Source organism: Phyllobates terribilis, unplaced genomic scaffold (genome assembly GCF_046119375.1).
Source record: "Phyllobates terribilis strain yellow unplaced genomic scaffold, ASM4611937v1 Scaffold_87__1_contigs__length_6367161, whole genome shotgun sequence".
Taxonomy (NCBI): Eukaryota; Metazoa; Chordata; class Amphibia; order Anura; family Dendrobatidae; genus Phyllobates; species Phyllobates terribilis.
The window spans coordinates 6147012-6163894 of record NW_027362847.1 but is presented as its reverse complement, the minus strand read 5'-3'; the positions used below and the strand labels follow the sequence as shown (position 1 = coordinate 6163894).

The following is a 16883-nucleotide window of genomic DNA, read 5'->3' as shown; positions in this document are numbered from 1 at the left end:
CTGTATATTATACTGGGTGTCATTCTCAGTATCTGTATTATTCTGTATATATACTCTGCATAATACTACTTCTATTGTCCTGTATACTGGGTGTAATTCTCAGTATCTGTATTATTCTGTATATATACACTGCACAGTACCACTTCTCCTGTCCTGTATACTGGGTGTAATTCTCAGTATCTGTATTATTCTGTATATATACACTGCACAGTACCACTTCTCCTGTCCTGTATACTGGGTGTCATTCTCAGTATCTGTATTATTCTGTATATATACACTGCACAGTACCACTTCTCCTGTCCTGTATACTGGGTGTCATTCTCAGTATCTGTATTATTCTGTATATATACACTGCACAGTACCACTTCTCCTGTCCTGTATACTGGGTGTAATTCTCAGTATCTGTATTATTCTGTATATATACTCTGCACAGTACTACTTCTCCTGTCCTGTATACTGGGTGTCATTCTCAGTATCTGTATTATTCTGTATATATATGTAGCACCCTGAGGATTCGGCTGCTACAGGGGTATTGCACCTCAACCCAGAGGTGTGATATTCCACTCCCGGGCAAGGATGGAGAGTGGGACTGAGCTCGGTAGGCTGCATGCACTACACACATCCCATTTCCGGAGGGCAGACCAACGGTACTCCCACTTAGAAATGTGCAGGTACGACCGAGTCTGTCCTTGGCTGGAGTGGGAGGGGGTTGGAACATCCCATGTAGTGTAGGGGCAGATAGGGGGTGCAGTCTGGGTAGTGATAGGAGCTCATTGGGTGCTGGTCACCTGAGCTCACACATAGAGGGATATATAAGGTGGGCACCAACTAAGATCAGGGTCAGATGCAGAGAACAAGTCAGCGAGCAGAGGAGAAGAGAGACCCAGAGTGAGAGAGGAGAAGAGAGACCCAGAGGGGGAAACAGAAAAGAGGACTCCAAGAACCCAAATTAAATCCCCGGGTGAAGAGTCGGCACAGGGTACCGGATCCCAAACTGGTGGGGGCAGAAAACACACCCTAGCCAGAGACCGGAGGCCGTGGGCAGCGTCTGCCACGGTCACCCACCACATCCACCCCGAAGGCATACCACATGAAGGGTCAGGGAACCCAAGGCCAAGGGTGTCCCAACAGAGGGCCCGAGGGAGCTGGACCTAGGTGGATCACTGGTGGGGACGGCCAGAGAACGGGACAGAAGGAGAGCTCAGGGCCACGCTCCGGACTTGTTTGGGGGTTGGCTGGATCCAGGACCTGGTGGACGCAGCACGGCTCGGGTGGTCACTCAAAGCTGGAGTGACCAGTACAACATCTGCAGTAAGTAAACACCCTTAACTGCACAACCCGACTCTGTCTTAATTGCCGTCTGCACTGCACCACCACAACCCCCATCCTCTGCACCTGTCCCCCCTGAGGCTATACCCCTCCCGTTGGGGGTTATCCCACCAAGCTGCGCACCCACCATCAGCCTCAGCGGACCCTGCTGCAGCGGCGGCCACAGTGACCGCATCACAACGGGTGGCGTAGTCGACACAAAAGAACTCTTAATAACATCTGTAGGACTGCCACATAACACTGAGTTTGACGCCCTGGGCACGGGCCGGGTCACAGCCGCTCGGAGACTACAACCCCCCATCTGATCCGGTGCCGGGTATTCCCCTCAAAAAGGAATATGTCCCAGGGGGCGCGTCAACTTTGGCGTAGTCGGCAGGATCACGTGCCCGCAACACCCGGGTACTGCGTGCCTGAAGAAAAGTGCAAGTTTACCTCAGAAAGAAGTCTCCCGCCGGTTCCGGAGGGTCCACGCCATCGGACTCCATCACCAGTCGTTTCCCGCCGATTGTCCGCCATTTCCAGCTTGTTCCCGCCATCTGCAGAGTTTCCCGCCACTGGGCGACGCTTCCCGCCAAATCCGAAGATTTCCCGCCTTGGAAGAGCAGCGGACGCCATTATGGGCGTGCCAAAGGAGGGCAGGAGGCCGCCTCCCATCGTGGGCCAGGACAGAAAATGGCGCCAAAAGTGGAAACCGCCCCCACCAACAGAGACTGTGATGCTGGAGGTGTCTGTCAGCGTGGAAGGACTGCCCCTGGAGCTGACAGTCACCGAGTTGCCCCGGGACGGCCCTCGAAGTGGGAGGAGACGAAAGAAAAGAGCAAAGATGGGTGCCGCCTGGAGCAGTCTGGAGCGAGCGCACCCGGAGACAAGAAGTCTAACGAGGAGTAGCGGAGGAGCTTACCCGGAGATGGAGAGAAAGCAGAACAGCACCGGCCCGCTGGCCAGGAGTCTGCTAGAGACCGAGAAAGGAGAGCAGAGCAGCACCGGCCCGCTGGCCAGGAGCCTGCTGGAAGAAGAGCAGAGCAGCACCGACCCGTTGGTCAGGAGCCTGCTAGACACCACGACCCCACTAGGCCTAGTGGAGGTCCTCGCACAGCTCCCCCGAGACCGGGAGTGTGCACAGACTGCCCTGGAGGGCCTCGCACGGAGGATGGCCCGGGTACAGCGCGAGATATTGGCGGAGTGGAGCCGAGAGATGGCCCAGCAAACCAGTCAACGGAGCACGCTACCCTGGAAGAGGAAACAGACCGCCTCTGAGGATGGCGCGGGAGGACCCAAGGCCGGAGACGGCGCCGAGAAGGGAGCCGGACGCAAGGAGGCAGGTAAAGGGGACGCCTATACCCCAAGCCGGGAAACCGCCCACCTGCCCCAGCTCCCCGTCGCAGAGCCCGAAAGTCCCCCTGCTGTGCCCGTAGCCGCCATGTCACCGCTATGGACTAGGCCCCGACCGGAAGCCGCCGCAGCGACCCCTGTGACGTCACACGCCTCGACCCGGAGCGTGACAAAGCAGGAAGAGCCTCCGGCCTGGTCGCAAGGCCTAGTACCCCCGGGCGCCGCATCACCAACAGCGCCCCCTACCTCCGCGGAGCCTCCGGCCTGGTCGCAAGGCCAGGTAGCCCAGGGCGCCGCCGTGTTAACGGTGCCCTTCACCTTCCAGATGCCCCAGGCCTGGCCGCAAGGCCTGGGCAACCCGGGCGTCGCCAACACCGCGCCCGCGCCCGCGAAACCAAGGGTGCCACATCTGGGGGAGGACTTGTTCAGCCAGCTCACATGGCCGGACGGGCGGCCCTTCATCTGGCCCGAAGAATTCCATGAGCTGGAGCGGCAGCAGAGACAAAGGCCCTTGTGTGAGCCCCTGATTCCGGCTCCGAAGCCCGTGGCACGGGTCTCGCCTCCTCTGGAAGAAGCCCAATTTGCGTGGGACCCCACGGGAGAAGATCTAATGGGGTTCACCGGAGAAACCCGGGCAGCTGCGGCAGAGCGCGCTGAGTGCTGCCGTCAGCAGCTCGCGGAGTTCGCAAGAGAGCGGGAAGAGAGGCGGGTCCGAGAGCAACAGGCCCAAGTACGGAGCGCCGAGCAGAAGAGCCGGACCAGGAGGGACCCCCGTGCAGCGCATTGTCCCCGCACCATCGGGACAGTGATCAAGTTCAACCAGCAGCATGGGTGGGGCTTCATCCGAGACCGCAACACCTTCGGTGACGTTTTTGTAACACGCAGAGACGTTGAATCCCATCTGCCGGAGGGTCACAGAGGTCGTGACCTCTACATCGGAGACGAGGTCACCTTCACCCGGCACAAGTGTGCCAAAGGACCTTACGCCCTCCACGTACACCGCCTGACGGAGGAGGAGTTGCGGTGCGAGGAGGAGGAGCAAGAGGACCCGGACGGGTCTGAAGCTACTACCAGCTACAAGCAAAGAGCAGGAGGAAGACGCCGTTGAGTGCGGCAGAGCAGGTGCTGTAAATAGTTACCCGACCGGGTACCAAAGAAACTGTTGCTACATATATAGTCCCCGTTGGGACCAGCATGAGTGAACTGTTTACCCGTTATCCCGTATCCATACCAGGCTGAGGACTGTGAGCAGCCATTCCCTTCCCTTTACCTGGCCGAGGACTGAGAGCGGCCAACTTCCCCTGTATATAGTTGCGCTTCCTAAAGCGCCCCCTACTGGTTTTATAGGAAAGCCACGTGTTCCAGAGACTGTCGCGTTTTACCTGGTCACACGTTGCACAGTGACCGGAGGAGGAGCCAGAAGCGACGAGAAAGTTATTTTTATGAAAAGTTTTATGCTGCATATATTTAAAAAGTTTTATATGTTTTATTATGTTGATATTGAAAAAAAAAAAAAAAAAAATTGCATGTATGGTGTTTTGTCTTTACAGCCCGAGGACGTGCTGTGATTTACCAGGGGGGAATGTAGCACCCTGAGGATTCGGCTGCTACAGGGGTATTGCACCTCAACCCAGAGGTGTGATATTCCACTCCCGGGCAAGGATGGAGAGTGGGACTGAGCTCGGTAGGCTGCATGCACTACACACATCCCATTTCCGGAGGGCAGACCAACGGTACTCCCACTTAGAAATGTGCAGGTACGACCGAGTCTGTCCTTGGCTGGAGTGGGAGGGGGTTGGAACATCCCATGTAGTGTAGGGGCAGATAGGGGGTGCAGTCTGGGTAGTGATAGGAGCTCATTGGGTGCTGGTCACCTGAGCTCACACATAGAGGGATATATAAGGTGGGCACCAACTAAGATCAGGGTCAGATGCAGAGAACAAGTCAGCGAGCAGAGGAGAAGAGAGACCCAGAGTGAGAGAGGAGAAGAGAGACCCAGAGGGGGAAACAGAAAAGAGGACTCCAAGAACCCAAATTAAATCCCCGGGTGAAGAGTCGGCACAGGGTACCGGATCCCAAACTGGTGGGGGCAGAAAACACACCCTAGCCAGAGACCGGAGGCCGTGGGCAGCGTCTGCCACGGTCACCCACCACATCCACCCCGAAGGCATACCACATGAATGGTCAGGGAACCCAAGGCCAAGGGTGTCCCAACAGAGGGCCCGAGGGAGCTGGACCTAGGTGGATCACTGGTGGGGACGGCCAGAGAACGGGACAGAAGGAGAGCTCAGGGCCACGCTCCGGACTTGTTTGGGGGTTGGCTGGATCCAGGACCTGGTGGATGCAGCACGGCTCGGGTGGTCACTCAAAGCTGGAGTGACCAGTACAACATCTGCAGTAAGTAAACACCCTTAACTGCACAACCCGACTCTGTCTTAATTGCCGTCTGCACTGCACCACCACAACCCCCATCCTCTGCACCTGTCCCCCCTGAGGCTATACCCCTCCCGTTGGGGGTTATCCCACCAAGCTGCGCACCCACCATCAGCCTCAGCGGACCCTGCTGCAGCGGCGGCCACAGTGACCGCATCACAACGGGTGGCGTAGTCGACACAAAAGAACTCTTAATAACATCTGTAGGACTGCCACATAACACTGAGTTTGACGCCCTGGGCACGGGCCGGGTCACAGCCGCTCGGAGACTACAACCCCCCATCTGATCCGGTGCCGGGTATTCCCCTCAAAAAGGAATATGTCCCAGGGGGCGCGTCATATACACTGCACAGTGCCACTTCTCTTGTCCTGTATACTGGGTGTCATTCTCAGTATCTGTATTATTCTGTATATATACTCTGCACAGTACTACTTCTCTTGTCCTGTATGCTGGGTGTAATTCTCAGTATCTGTATTATTCTGCATATATACACTGCACAGTACCACTTCTCTTGTCCTGTATACTGGGTGTCATTCTCAGTATCTGTATTATTCTGTATATATACTCTGCACAGTACCACTTCTCTTGTCCTGTATACTGGGTGTAATTCTCAGTATCTGTATTATTCTGTATATATACACTGCACAGTGCCACTTCTCTTGTCCTGTATACTGGGTGTCATTCTCAGTATCTGTATTATTCTGTATATATACACTGCACAGTGCCACTTCTCTTGTCCTGTATACTGGGTGTCATTCTCAGTATCTGTATTATTCTGTATATATACTCTGCACAGTACTACTTCTCTTGTCCTGTATACTGGGTGTAATTCTCAGTATCTGTATTATTCTGTATATATACACTGCACAGTGCCACTTCTCTTGTCCTGTATACTGGGTGTCATTCTCAGTATCTGTATTATTCTATATATATACACTGCACAGTACCACTTCTCTTGTCCTGTATACTGGGTGTAATTCTCAGTATCTTGTAATGCAGCAGCTTGCTAGCATTACTGTAAATGGTCCAGGATGTGTTTTACCTGACCATGTACCTTCCCCTTTAACTGACTGGTCACATGACTGTGACATCACACAGGTCCTGTATGCACAGTAAAGGTCTGTACACATGACTGGGACAGCACACAGGACCTATACACACAGCTGACTGATCACATGACTGTGACATCAGCAAGGTCCTGTCAGTATGGGTGTATGTGTGCACAGGATATATAAACCCCGGTAATTGGAGACAGGTGTGTTCGGTGTGAGGCGTGAGGCCTGTGCTCCGTGTGTGTGGGACACCGTTTGTGAGAGGCCTAGTGAGGCCGAGTGAAGCCTGGCAGCCTGAAAGGCAAAGACTGGATAATGTGCGGATGCTAGTGGCCTTGGAAGGCAGCGGCTTTGGAGTGAAGCCTGGTACCTGAAAGGTTGAGCCTGGATCCTGTGTGGATGTCAGTGGCCTTTGAGGGAACGACGGCTGGAGACCCCTACCTGGGAAGCCGCAAAGCCACAGTGGTGGCGGATTATTGAGGAAGAGTCCTGAAAGGCAGAGCCTGGATCCTGTGTGGATGTCAGTGGCCTTTGAGGGAACGACGGCTGGAGACCCCTACCTGGGAAGCCACAAAGCCACAGTGGTGGCGGATTAAAATGGACTGCAGCAACTAAACCGGCAAAGGTAGTACACTTTGTTACATGGACTGTGTTATGGTCATTGATAATTTATTACCTTGCCGTAGGCTGTAACCTGGAGCAAGTGGGCCTGTGTGCCACTTGTCTCATGAATGTTGTAGATATGTGTGTCGGCGTGCCACGGAGTTGGACCTGGTGAACTGTGGCTTATGATGTAATAAACTGCAACATTGTGAGAAAAATGTAAAGACATTGCACGTGTGCATTGATTGACGCAGCGAAGCGAGTAACCCCCAGTATGATGACTAGCGCTGCCTTACAATCTGTATTATTCTGTATATTATACTGGGTGTCATTCTCAGTATCTGTATTATTCTGTATATATACACTGCACAGTACCACTTCTCTTGTCCTGTATAGTGGATGTAATTCTCAGTATCTGTATTATTCTGTATATATACACTGCACAGTACCACTTCTCTTGTCCTGTATAGTGGATGTAATTCTCAGTATCTGTATTATTCTGTATATATACACTGCACAGTACCACTTCTTTTGTCCTGTATACTGGGTGTCATTCTCAGTATCTGTATTATTCTGTGTATATATACGCTGCACAGTACCACTTCTCTTGTCCTGTATACTGGGTGTAATTCTCAGTATCTGTATTATTCTGTATATTACACTGGGTGTAATTCTCAGTATCTGTATTATTCTGTATATATACACTGCACAGTGCCACTTCTCTTGTCCTGTATACTGGGTGTAATTCTCACTATCTGTATTATTCTGTATATATACTCTGCACAGTACTACTTCTCTTGTCCTGTATACTGGGTGTAATTCTCAGTATCTGTATTATTCTGTATATATACACTGCACAGTGCCACTTCTCTTGTCCTGTATACTGGGTGTCATTCTCAGTATCTCTATTATTCTGTATATATACACTGCACAGTACCACTTCTCTTGTCCTGTATACTGGGTGTAATTCTCAGTATCTGTATTATTCTGTATATATACATTGCACAGTACCACTTCTCCTGTTCTGCTGAAGAAGAGGTGGCATTGGCTTTGTGGAGGGTCAGTACTGATGGGTTTATTATTTTCTATGTCTACAATCCTATGGTTAAATAAAAATTAATCCTGAACAACTTGTTTAAAGGGGTTATCTGAAGGTTGGAAATTGTCCTCTATCATTGGGATATGGAATAATTTTCTGATTGCTGGGAGTCCAACAGCCGGAACCCCCACTGTTTCCGAGAACCAGGGATCTGAAGAGCTCTGGGTGAATGGAGCGGTAGTCGATCATTCGCACTGCAGCTCCATTCACACGTGGCTTAATAAACATCCCCTATAATGGAGTGGTGAGGGGCATGAACAAGAAAGCAAAATGTGCTGAACTTTTCATTGTGCCTCAATGGGATGAGGGGGGCGGTGATGTGGTATGTGGGATGGTGGGGTTTGTGTGACAGGCGTGCTTTTTCATTTTTCATCCCATTCCAGCCCTGATCTATATATATATATATATATATATATATATATATATATATATATATATATATATATATAATTAAAATTCTTTTAAAAGCAGAAGTGTTAATATGTATTTTTTATCGCTTAGCAGAATGCAGAGTGAAGTTTGATAGATATAAGAAAATCTCAATAAATATAGGAGTTGTTTTTTTTTTTTATTAGGGATAGGGTAGAAGGATAAGGGATGAACAAAATCAGGGACAGAATCAGTAGACAAAATCATAGTCAGTAAGAAATCCGGATCAGATACCAGGTGATCAGTAAAAAAAGCCAAGTCAGGCGAGCAGTTTGGATACAGCGGAGCCTGGTGACAGAGGCATTACCGAAACAAGTCCGGGTAGAGATGTTACAGTTAGAAGGCCACAGGTAGATGGTGAAGGTCCTTCTTTACAGGTCCAGCAGTGATGGTGGATCGGCTGTACTCCGCTAGATGCGGAGCTTTTCCGTCTTTTAGATGACACTTGGGCAACAGCGACAGCATGCAAATGCGCGAGCAGCCCTGGATAGTCCACGCCGGCAGGATGATAAGATCCGGCGGAAGATGGAACCTAAGAGAAGAGAAATAAATACAATGTAAGTGATGGGACTCCATATTACATGATGCTACTGTGCGGTCAGTGTGGCCGGCCGGACAGCAGAGGAATCTTATTCACACAGATGTCCGGGGTCATTGTCAGCCATCATACATGTGACAATCCCATCACTGACAGATGACATCTGCTCCCCATGACTTATTCTCATCACTAACATCACACAACATGGAGATGATTCTCACACTTACCTCGTCTCTTTTTCCCCTTTTTCCCATTTTCTGAGTTTTGTTGGTCTATACTCAGATTCATTTCAGATTTTCTTTCCTCTTCAGTTGTAAATTCTGATGAGAAAGTAAAAAAAACTCAGTAAAGAAATATTCTTATAGGATCTGCTTTGTGTACTGTATATAGAAGAATTGTTCTAGTCCTGTCCCCTATAGTCCTGATAATCTGGCATTACATTATTATAGGGCAGAATAAGTCCTATATACCGTTCATGACCTAATCTGAGGGGCATTAGATGTATCACTGATATGGAGCAGTAAGCGCCCTGTGTGCCGCCACGTGGTGCATCACTAATGAGCGATATTCTACTATAGGAGACAATGTCTTCTTATATTGAAGTGAGTTCCTGGATGCTAAAACGTATTTTACAGAATCCATGAAAACAATTCCTGGATAAAATTAAGGAAATAGAAATACAGTATGGGCCCATGGAAAACATAATTGGGATCCATGAAACCTGGACAACATAGGAGACCTAATACAGAAAAAACAAATATTTGAGCCTTGAAGTCAACATTCACCTTTTGATGCTGTACATACATACCTGATGATGGGGACGAGGAGGGCAAGCTGTTTATAGCATTGTCGCTATCAGATTCAGAAAGCGATTCTTTCTGCCTGTCAGGAAGAATCAGGGGGTCGGACCAGAAGACCCAGGAGGTAACTTCCAACTCTCCCATTCTATGATTTAAGAAAAACATGTAAATCACAAGTCAATGCAGAATAAAAGGGGTGGTCTCACTAGAAGAACACCGACTAGAGGGCCTAATAGGACATATGACTGTCATAGTGAGGAAGGTTTTATGCTCCAATCTACCTTCTATGGATCAGAGCGAAAAACAACTAGCAATAATGGCTGGCATGTAATACTACATCTCTCCTACAGTATGGGCAGCTCTAATACGTGTGAATGGCTGCAATTATGGGCTATTATCACCAACGGTTTCTGAAGCCAAAAGCACAATGACCGCTAATCATTGAGGCTGAATTTGATATTATGGTATTTATGTCCTATATTATGTGTTGTGCATATATATCAGCCTGGAACTCCCATTAATGACCCCATAATCTACTCACATTTCTGAGATATTTGTATTGGTTGCTGGCGTACACTCTGGAGGAGACTTCTGGTCCTCATCATTCATCTTTCTGGTAGTGATGGTACAGAGCTAAACATGGACAAAAACAAGATATGAAATACTTTTTTTTTACTTTTAGAGGTCTTTTTTGTTTCACATATTTTGGATTTATTGCGCACATACGGTACTTACTTTAGAAAGCCTTTCAGAAGAAGATGTAAAATTTTGGAAGTCAAGGTTCTCATTGTTCACACTTGTACCCTCCTCATCCTCTGAGACCGAATGGTCTATTTCAGAGTGATCTACAAAAGTAATGAAGTATTATTAGAGGTTGTTAGTATAAAACAGGCGTCATTTATCACAATATTAGTGGGTACTGATTATTACATTTTATGGAAGACAAGACAAACAGCCGCTTAGTCTAGATGATGTCTTCTTCTACTTACCGATAAATAAGCTGTTGTCCACATCTGAGGCAAGCTGAGGAATGTACTCTGGCTTCTGACTTAGAAGGTTGTTAAAATCTAAGTCACTCAGGAATGGATGACTCTTGATCTCAAGTGATCCTCCTGGAAAAAGAACAAAACAAAAGTGATGTGGACATTGTCAGAGATTGCTTCACATCTGAACAGTTTAACTTAATCTGAATTAATGACATAACTGAGTCAACATGAAGGAAGAAGACTGAAAGTCATAGTGTGGAGAACTAGAAATGGACAATCTGATAGAGAAGTGTTGATCCTCAAGGACATGAGTGATAAGTGTGATAGGTGAATATTAATACTAATATGAATAGTATTATATCTCTTACCTGTCCCAAGTCTATCTGCAGGATTTGTTCTGAGCAGCTCAGTAATCAGGTTCTGTGCATTGGGAGTAGGAGCGGAATTACAATCCCAAATTATGTCACCTGTTATACAGAAAATAAAATCTCTTTACTGGACTGTAAGGTAAAGCAAAGTAAACACCTAAACCAATGTAACTGATCAAAGCAATGGTCGGATCATTCCACTTACCAATGACAATCCTGTCATAAAGCTCAGCTACAGAATCTCCATCAAATGGTACAGATCCCGTGAGAAATTTATGTAGGATTATCCCCATTGACCACCAGTCAACAGGTCTTCCATAGCCTTCTTTCAGGATGACCTCTGGGGCGATGTAATATGGGGTGCCACATAACTGGAAAACAGAAGATAGAGATGAAAATGATAAAATGGTTATTATAACACGTTCTCGCCATAAAAACACAATGACAAAAGATAAAATATCAATGGAAACGTTCTCTAGAAATGAAGAATGTAGAGAAGACACAATAGTGTGATGAGATTTGTAAAGAAAAAAAAACATATGCCAAAGGCAAGGTGAACAGATGGGGTATATTAGTTAACCAAATACCAAAGCAAAACAAAGAAAACCCCTTAAAATATAATCTTTAATAGCTACATTTAAAAGCACCCATATCAATATATGAAGACAAAATCCATAAAATGTACAATATATGGGTAGTGGGATAAACGTAGGATAATTGACATGCAGGCTTGCCCTAGAGATCCCAAATGGGCTGAGATCCCGCATGCCAGTGGAGGTTGACACCCTAGCTAATCGGTTTGGCGCCCCCCTCCACATCGGCACTCCCTCCGTGACGCTATCCACCCCTAGACAGACATACACATATACAGATAATGATGAAAGGCAGACAGTCATGTTGCTGCTAACATGCTGAATGAAAAAAAGGCAATATTCAATGTATCAATTATATGGAAACAGGGAAGCTGATATAATGTAGTTCCACTAGTACAGATAGGATATCAAATGCACCAATCTATACACAATTCAGTATGATATATAAACCATCATTCAGAAGCCTATTATAGATACATAAAGTACATTAGTGCTGGCAATTACGGGCAACAAGAACAATATTATAAAAGCACGTGTGCTCAATTAACGGTAAACATAGGAACATAAATATGTCCAAAGTAGTAACAAGTCACCTATATAATGACATTGAGCATGAAGATAATAGTCTAGGACAGACGGTATATATAGACAACCTCAAAATCCCCCTGGCTAATCTATAATCAGGACTGATCTACACAGGACACGTCCAAATGTTGGGACAGAGCATTATCCAGTGTGCGAATTACAAAAAAAGTTGCCAAAAAAGCATTTTAGTCAGCAGTAACCAGAGGACTTATCTGTAAATTGTCCCAACACGTTTCTCCCCCTCCTAATTTGGGGTTCATCAGGGGATCATATTAGGAGATAGCCACAATGAGTCAGTGGACAGACGCGGGAGATAAATACACCCCGATCGGAGAATACTGCTGCCGCCACATTTTATGGATTTTGTCTTTATATATTGATATGGGTGCTTTTAAATGTATCTATTAAAAGTTATATTTAAGGTCTTTCTTTGCTTTGGTCCTTGGAGATTTGTAAAGAACAAGCTAAATTCCTGTAAGTGTTACCCACCTCACGGTCCAGGAACTCCCTGGTGATGTCCTCCGCTAATTCCTTGTAGGTGTTGGTTTTTGGCATCATGACACCAACTTTTGAAATCCCAAAATCGGTAACTTTTATGTGTCCAGCAGATGTAATCAGGAGGCTGTGAAAGAGAAGATGGTTTTAGCCTCACAGACCGTATGATAAATGATAACTTCCCCCCTTTATTATACTACGAGGGGCACTTACTTATCCGGCTTCAGGTCTCTGTGCACCACACCGTAGCTATGGAGGTATTCCACAGCAAGAACCGCTTCTCCAAAGTATAAGCGGGCCAAGGGGACAGATAGAGGACCCCTGGTGCTTAGGAGGGTCTCACAGTCACCACCTATAGAATAAAAAGGAAATGTGACCGGTGAGTGGTTTATACAGCAGATCACCATGATGTATAATGGGAAGTGAGCAGAGACATTGGGATAGGAGAGAATATAAACAGATATAATGTATAGTGCACATAATATTAGTCTGAATCGATGGAGAAATGTCCTCCATGTAACTAATAACATAAAGTGATGTCACATCTCGTCTATAGCTGGAGATACTGACATGCTCAGTGCGGACTTACAGGGAGATCACACAGACTGTGGCGTACAGAGAAATCTCAGGGCCCCATAGCAAAAGTTCTAACTGCACGCCCCTTCAAAAAAAACCCTTACTGAAGTCAATCGATGTTCTCAACAGCAATACACCTTTTATAGCCATTTTAGCATATGATGCTCCCAAAAATGCCCCCACCCACAGACTGAGTTAGATATCCCCACAGTGAAATCTTAATCCAGTTTCACCTTACAGATATAATGTAGCACCTGTCTATAATGTCCCCACTCAGTATGAGGCCAGTCACAGCCCCCTACTCAGTATAATGGCGCCCACAGCCCCCCCTACTTAATATAATGGCCCCCATAGCCCCTCAGACAATATAATGGTCTCCACCACTGCCCACTCAGTATGATGGCCCCCAAAGCCAATCAAACAGAATTAGGATCCCCACACAGAATAAGGACCCCCACTGCACACCATTCAATATGAGGACGCCCAGGGGGTGTAGGGGCATGTACAGTCACCAACTCAATATAGCGGCATTCACAGTCCCCTATAGCCCCTCACACGGCACACCATTCAGTATTATGGTACCCACAACCCTCAATTCTCAGTATTATGGCTTCCACCAATCTCGCAACTCAGTATTATGCCCCCACCAGCCCAACAACTAAGTATAATTGCTCTCACCAGCCCCACCACTCAGTATTATGGCCCTCAGCAGCCCCACCACTCAGTGTTATTGCCCCCAACAGTCCCTCCACTTAGTAGTAAGGCACACAATAGCCCCACTACTCAGTATTATGGCCCTCACCAGCCCCACCACTCATTGTTACGGCCCCTACCAGCCCCACCACTTAGTAGTAAGGCACCCACCACTCAGTACTACCACCTCCACCAGCCCCACCTCTCAGTATTATGGCCCCCACCAGTATCAACACTCAGTATTATCGCTCTCACCAACCCCACTACTCAGAATTATGACCCTTATTAGCCCCACCACTCAGTGTTATGGCCCCCACCAGCCCCACCACTTAGTAGTAAGGCACCCACCAGCCCCACCATTCAGTACTATAGCCCCCACCAGCCCTACCTCTCAGTATTATGGCCCCCACCACTACTTAGTGTTATGGCCCCCATCAGCCTCACCATTTAGAATTATCGCCCTCACCAGCCTCACCACTCAGTATTATGGCCCCAACCAGCCCTACTACTCAGCATATGGTCTCCACCTGCCCCATCACTCAGTGTTATGGCCCCCACCAGCCCCACCTGTGCAGTGTAAGTACTGAGACTCCACACTACAGATGCAATATTGTGGCGACATCGAAGAACCTGCAGTACACGGAGTCTCGGACCCATCTGCGGAGGCTGAATGGTGGATTTAGGAACCTTTGGCTCCCTGATCCACCATTGTTTTCATCGGTATTCATATTCTGACAATGTGAATACCACTGAAATTGTGATGACAGGTGGTGGAATGGGGCCCAGTGCCGAGCGGTGCCAGGCCCGATCTGACTCACTGGCACCATAGCACTGCTGCACACAGATCAATGAATTTCCAGGCATCTTGGTAATAGAAAACCTACAGTAAACGCACTGTGAGGATGTAACTGTCCTAATTATCCTAATTATAAGAGCAGTGATAAGATGTAAGCAGACATGGGCTGAATATACTACAATATACATGTCCTACCTCCTACATACTCCATGACCATACACAGGTGAGATTTTGTTGGAAAGGAGCAGAGCATGGAGACCACGAAGGGACAATCAGCGAATGTTAGGATGTCCCTCTCCAGAAAGGCCAATGCCACTCTTTTTGGAGTGTTCAGGTTTCGCTTGAACATTTTCTTCAAAGCAAAGATCTGGTGTGAGTCTTTATGGTGCGCTAAGTAGACGGCACTGGAGAGAAAGAGAATCAATGGTTAGAATGAATCTTTACTACAAGAACATCTATAGAAGTCATTATATAATGTTTTGTACTAATGTTTAATGCTAGAAGTCTGTCCGTCACTGGAAGTCCATGTCTAGAATTTGATAAAAGATCACTACATAGATCACCTATGGGAGGTGTCCACAATGCCACGTCCGCCGGAGCCCTCACCCAGGTCACATTACAGATGAGAGAATCTACTGAAATTATTCTTGGGCAGATTCACTACATTAGACCAGTAGATACGATTCAGTGCAAATAAAAGTTGGTCCAAATTAAAAGTGCTCCAATTGCCATAACATGACGTTAATTATGCTCCCGCATACCCCAAGACATAACAACATAATAAATGGAGGGGAGCGAAGGAGTTACAAAAAATGAAACCCATTATAGCCACTTGTCCTCTGTGCCAGTCTTTATTGCTGAGACCAGGGAGTAGACTCACATGGTCATGGTGGAGGTTGGGGGGTGCAGATGTCATTGATGAAATTTCGTGTCACCCCCTCACTTGACCATGTGTTGCCAATTACTCTTATCAGTTCGCTAATGGATCCCGAAAAGAACAGACCGGTGCGGAGGATCGGGAAGCTCTGATGGGGGTGGCAGTGTAAGAACAGATGAGGGTCTAGGACAGGCAGGTGTAATATATTATTCTATTTTAATCCCTTTCCTTAATAGTTTGTTTTCCTACAGATCATATAATTTCCCTATGATAACACTGAAGGGAAGAGCACAGAGTCTGGAGCATTGTCATTGGGAACCTTGAGAAATGTGGATTATGCCAACAGAAAACTCACCCAAAACTTCCACTGCTGATCAGTTTGGATGTCCCATAGTCGCTCTTATGCGGCTGTCTTGACGGGGTCAATGATTTGATCACGCTCTATAAAAGAATAAGAAATTATATAAAGATATAGAAGCTGCTGGAAAAAAGCTCCAGATGCAAAAACGTCTCCCTTCTGTCATCTCCTCTTAGAATAGAGACATCCCATGGTTATATGGGAGACAATACTGGAGGTGTCATTCCCACCCCATAATCTGGTGATACACCGTCATCTCTCTCCATGATACTTACACCGTCAGATTGTTGGATCTCCGGGATCTCACAGATTCTACTGTCAGCATCCGCCAACACAGTTGTTTCTAAAAGAGTGAAAAAATTATGAAGAAATAAAATGTATTAGACGATATTAATCCTACATATATATTACAACAATATAACTCAGACATGACAAGATGTCTGTAAATGGGAATAATACTTATTATATAGGGATTCCAAATATGTGAACGTACGGCGCATCCATGAATAAATGTAATGGAAATGATGAAGGACCCCCCAATCATCACATGAATGAGGACCCCCCCACCCTCGCTGTACATGTGAGTGATGGTAAGAGAGCTGAAGCGTAGGAGCCATATGCAGATTATCCTGGAAGTGCACTGGGGGCGTGTCACAGTATGGATTTCTTCTTCCACGCCCCCAGTGCACTTCCATGCTGATTTGTATACGGCTTCTACATTAGATTTCCCTTGACTGAGACATTGGATTTCTGCAAAAAATTATTACAGAGAAATGGCCAGTACAGTCATACCACAATATGCAAAAATGTGCTGACAGGTTCCCATTACACAGAATATACAGAGTAAATGTAAGATTATTCCCTGTTCTGTATAATATCTGGATATTTCTTGTAGGAGGTCGGGTGATCGGCTTACCTGTAGTCAGATTGCTGTTCAGTC

At 47.1% G+C, this 16883-nt stretch overlaps 1 protein-coding gene across 1 annotated transcript in view; it reads right to left on the bottom strand.

The window, feature by feature from the left end:
- LOC141197780 (microtubule-associated serine/threonine-protein kinase 3-like) overlaps positions 1-14739 on the bottom strand; it is a 40104-nt gene extending 25365 nt beyond the window's left edge. The window contains exons 1-8 of the mRNA XM_073662866.1: positions 14731-14739; positions 11176-11341; positions 10971-11069; positions 10606-10728; positions 10352-10461; positions 10158-10249; positions 9625-9761; positions 9044-9136 (exon numbers count right to left, since the gene is read on the bottom strand). Of these exons, the coding sequence (XP_073518967.1) occupies positions 9044-9136; positions 9625-9761; positions 10158-10249; positions 10352-10461; positions 10606-10728; positions 10971-11069; positions 11176-11341; positions 14731-14739 (829 nt within the window). The remainder of the gene's footprint in view (positions 1-9043; positions 9137-9624; positions 9762-10157; positions 10250-10351; positions 10462-10605; positions 10729-10970; positions 11070-11175; positions 11342-14730) is intronic.
- Between the last annotated feature and the right edge of the window lie 2144 nt (positions 14740-16883).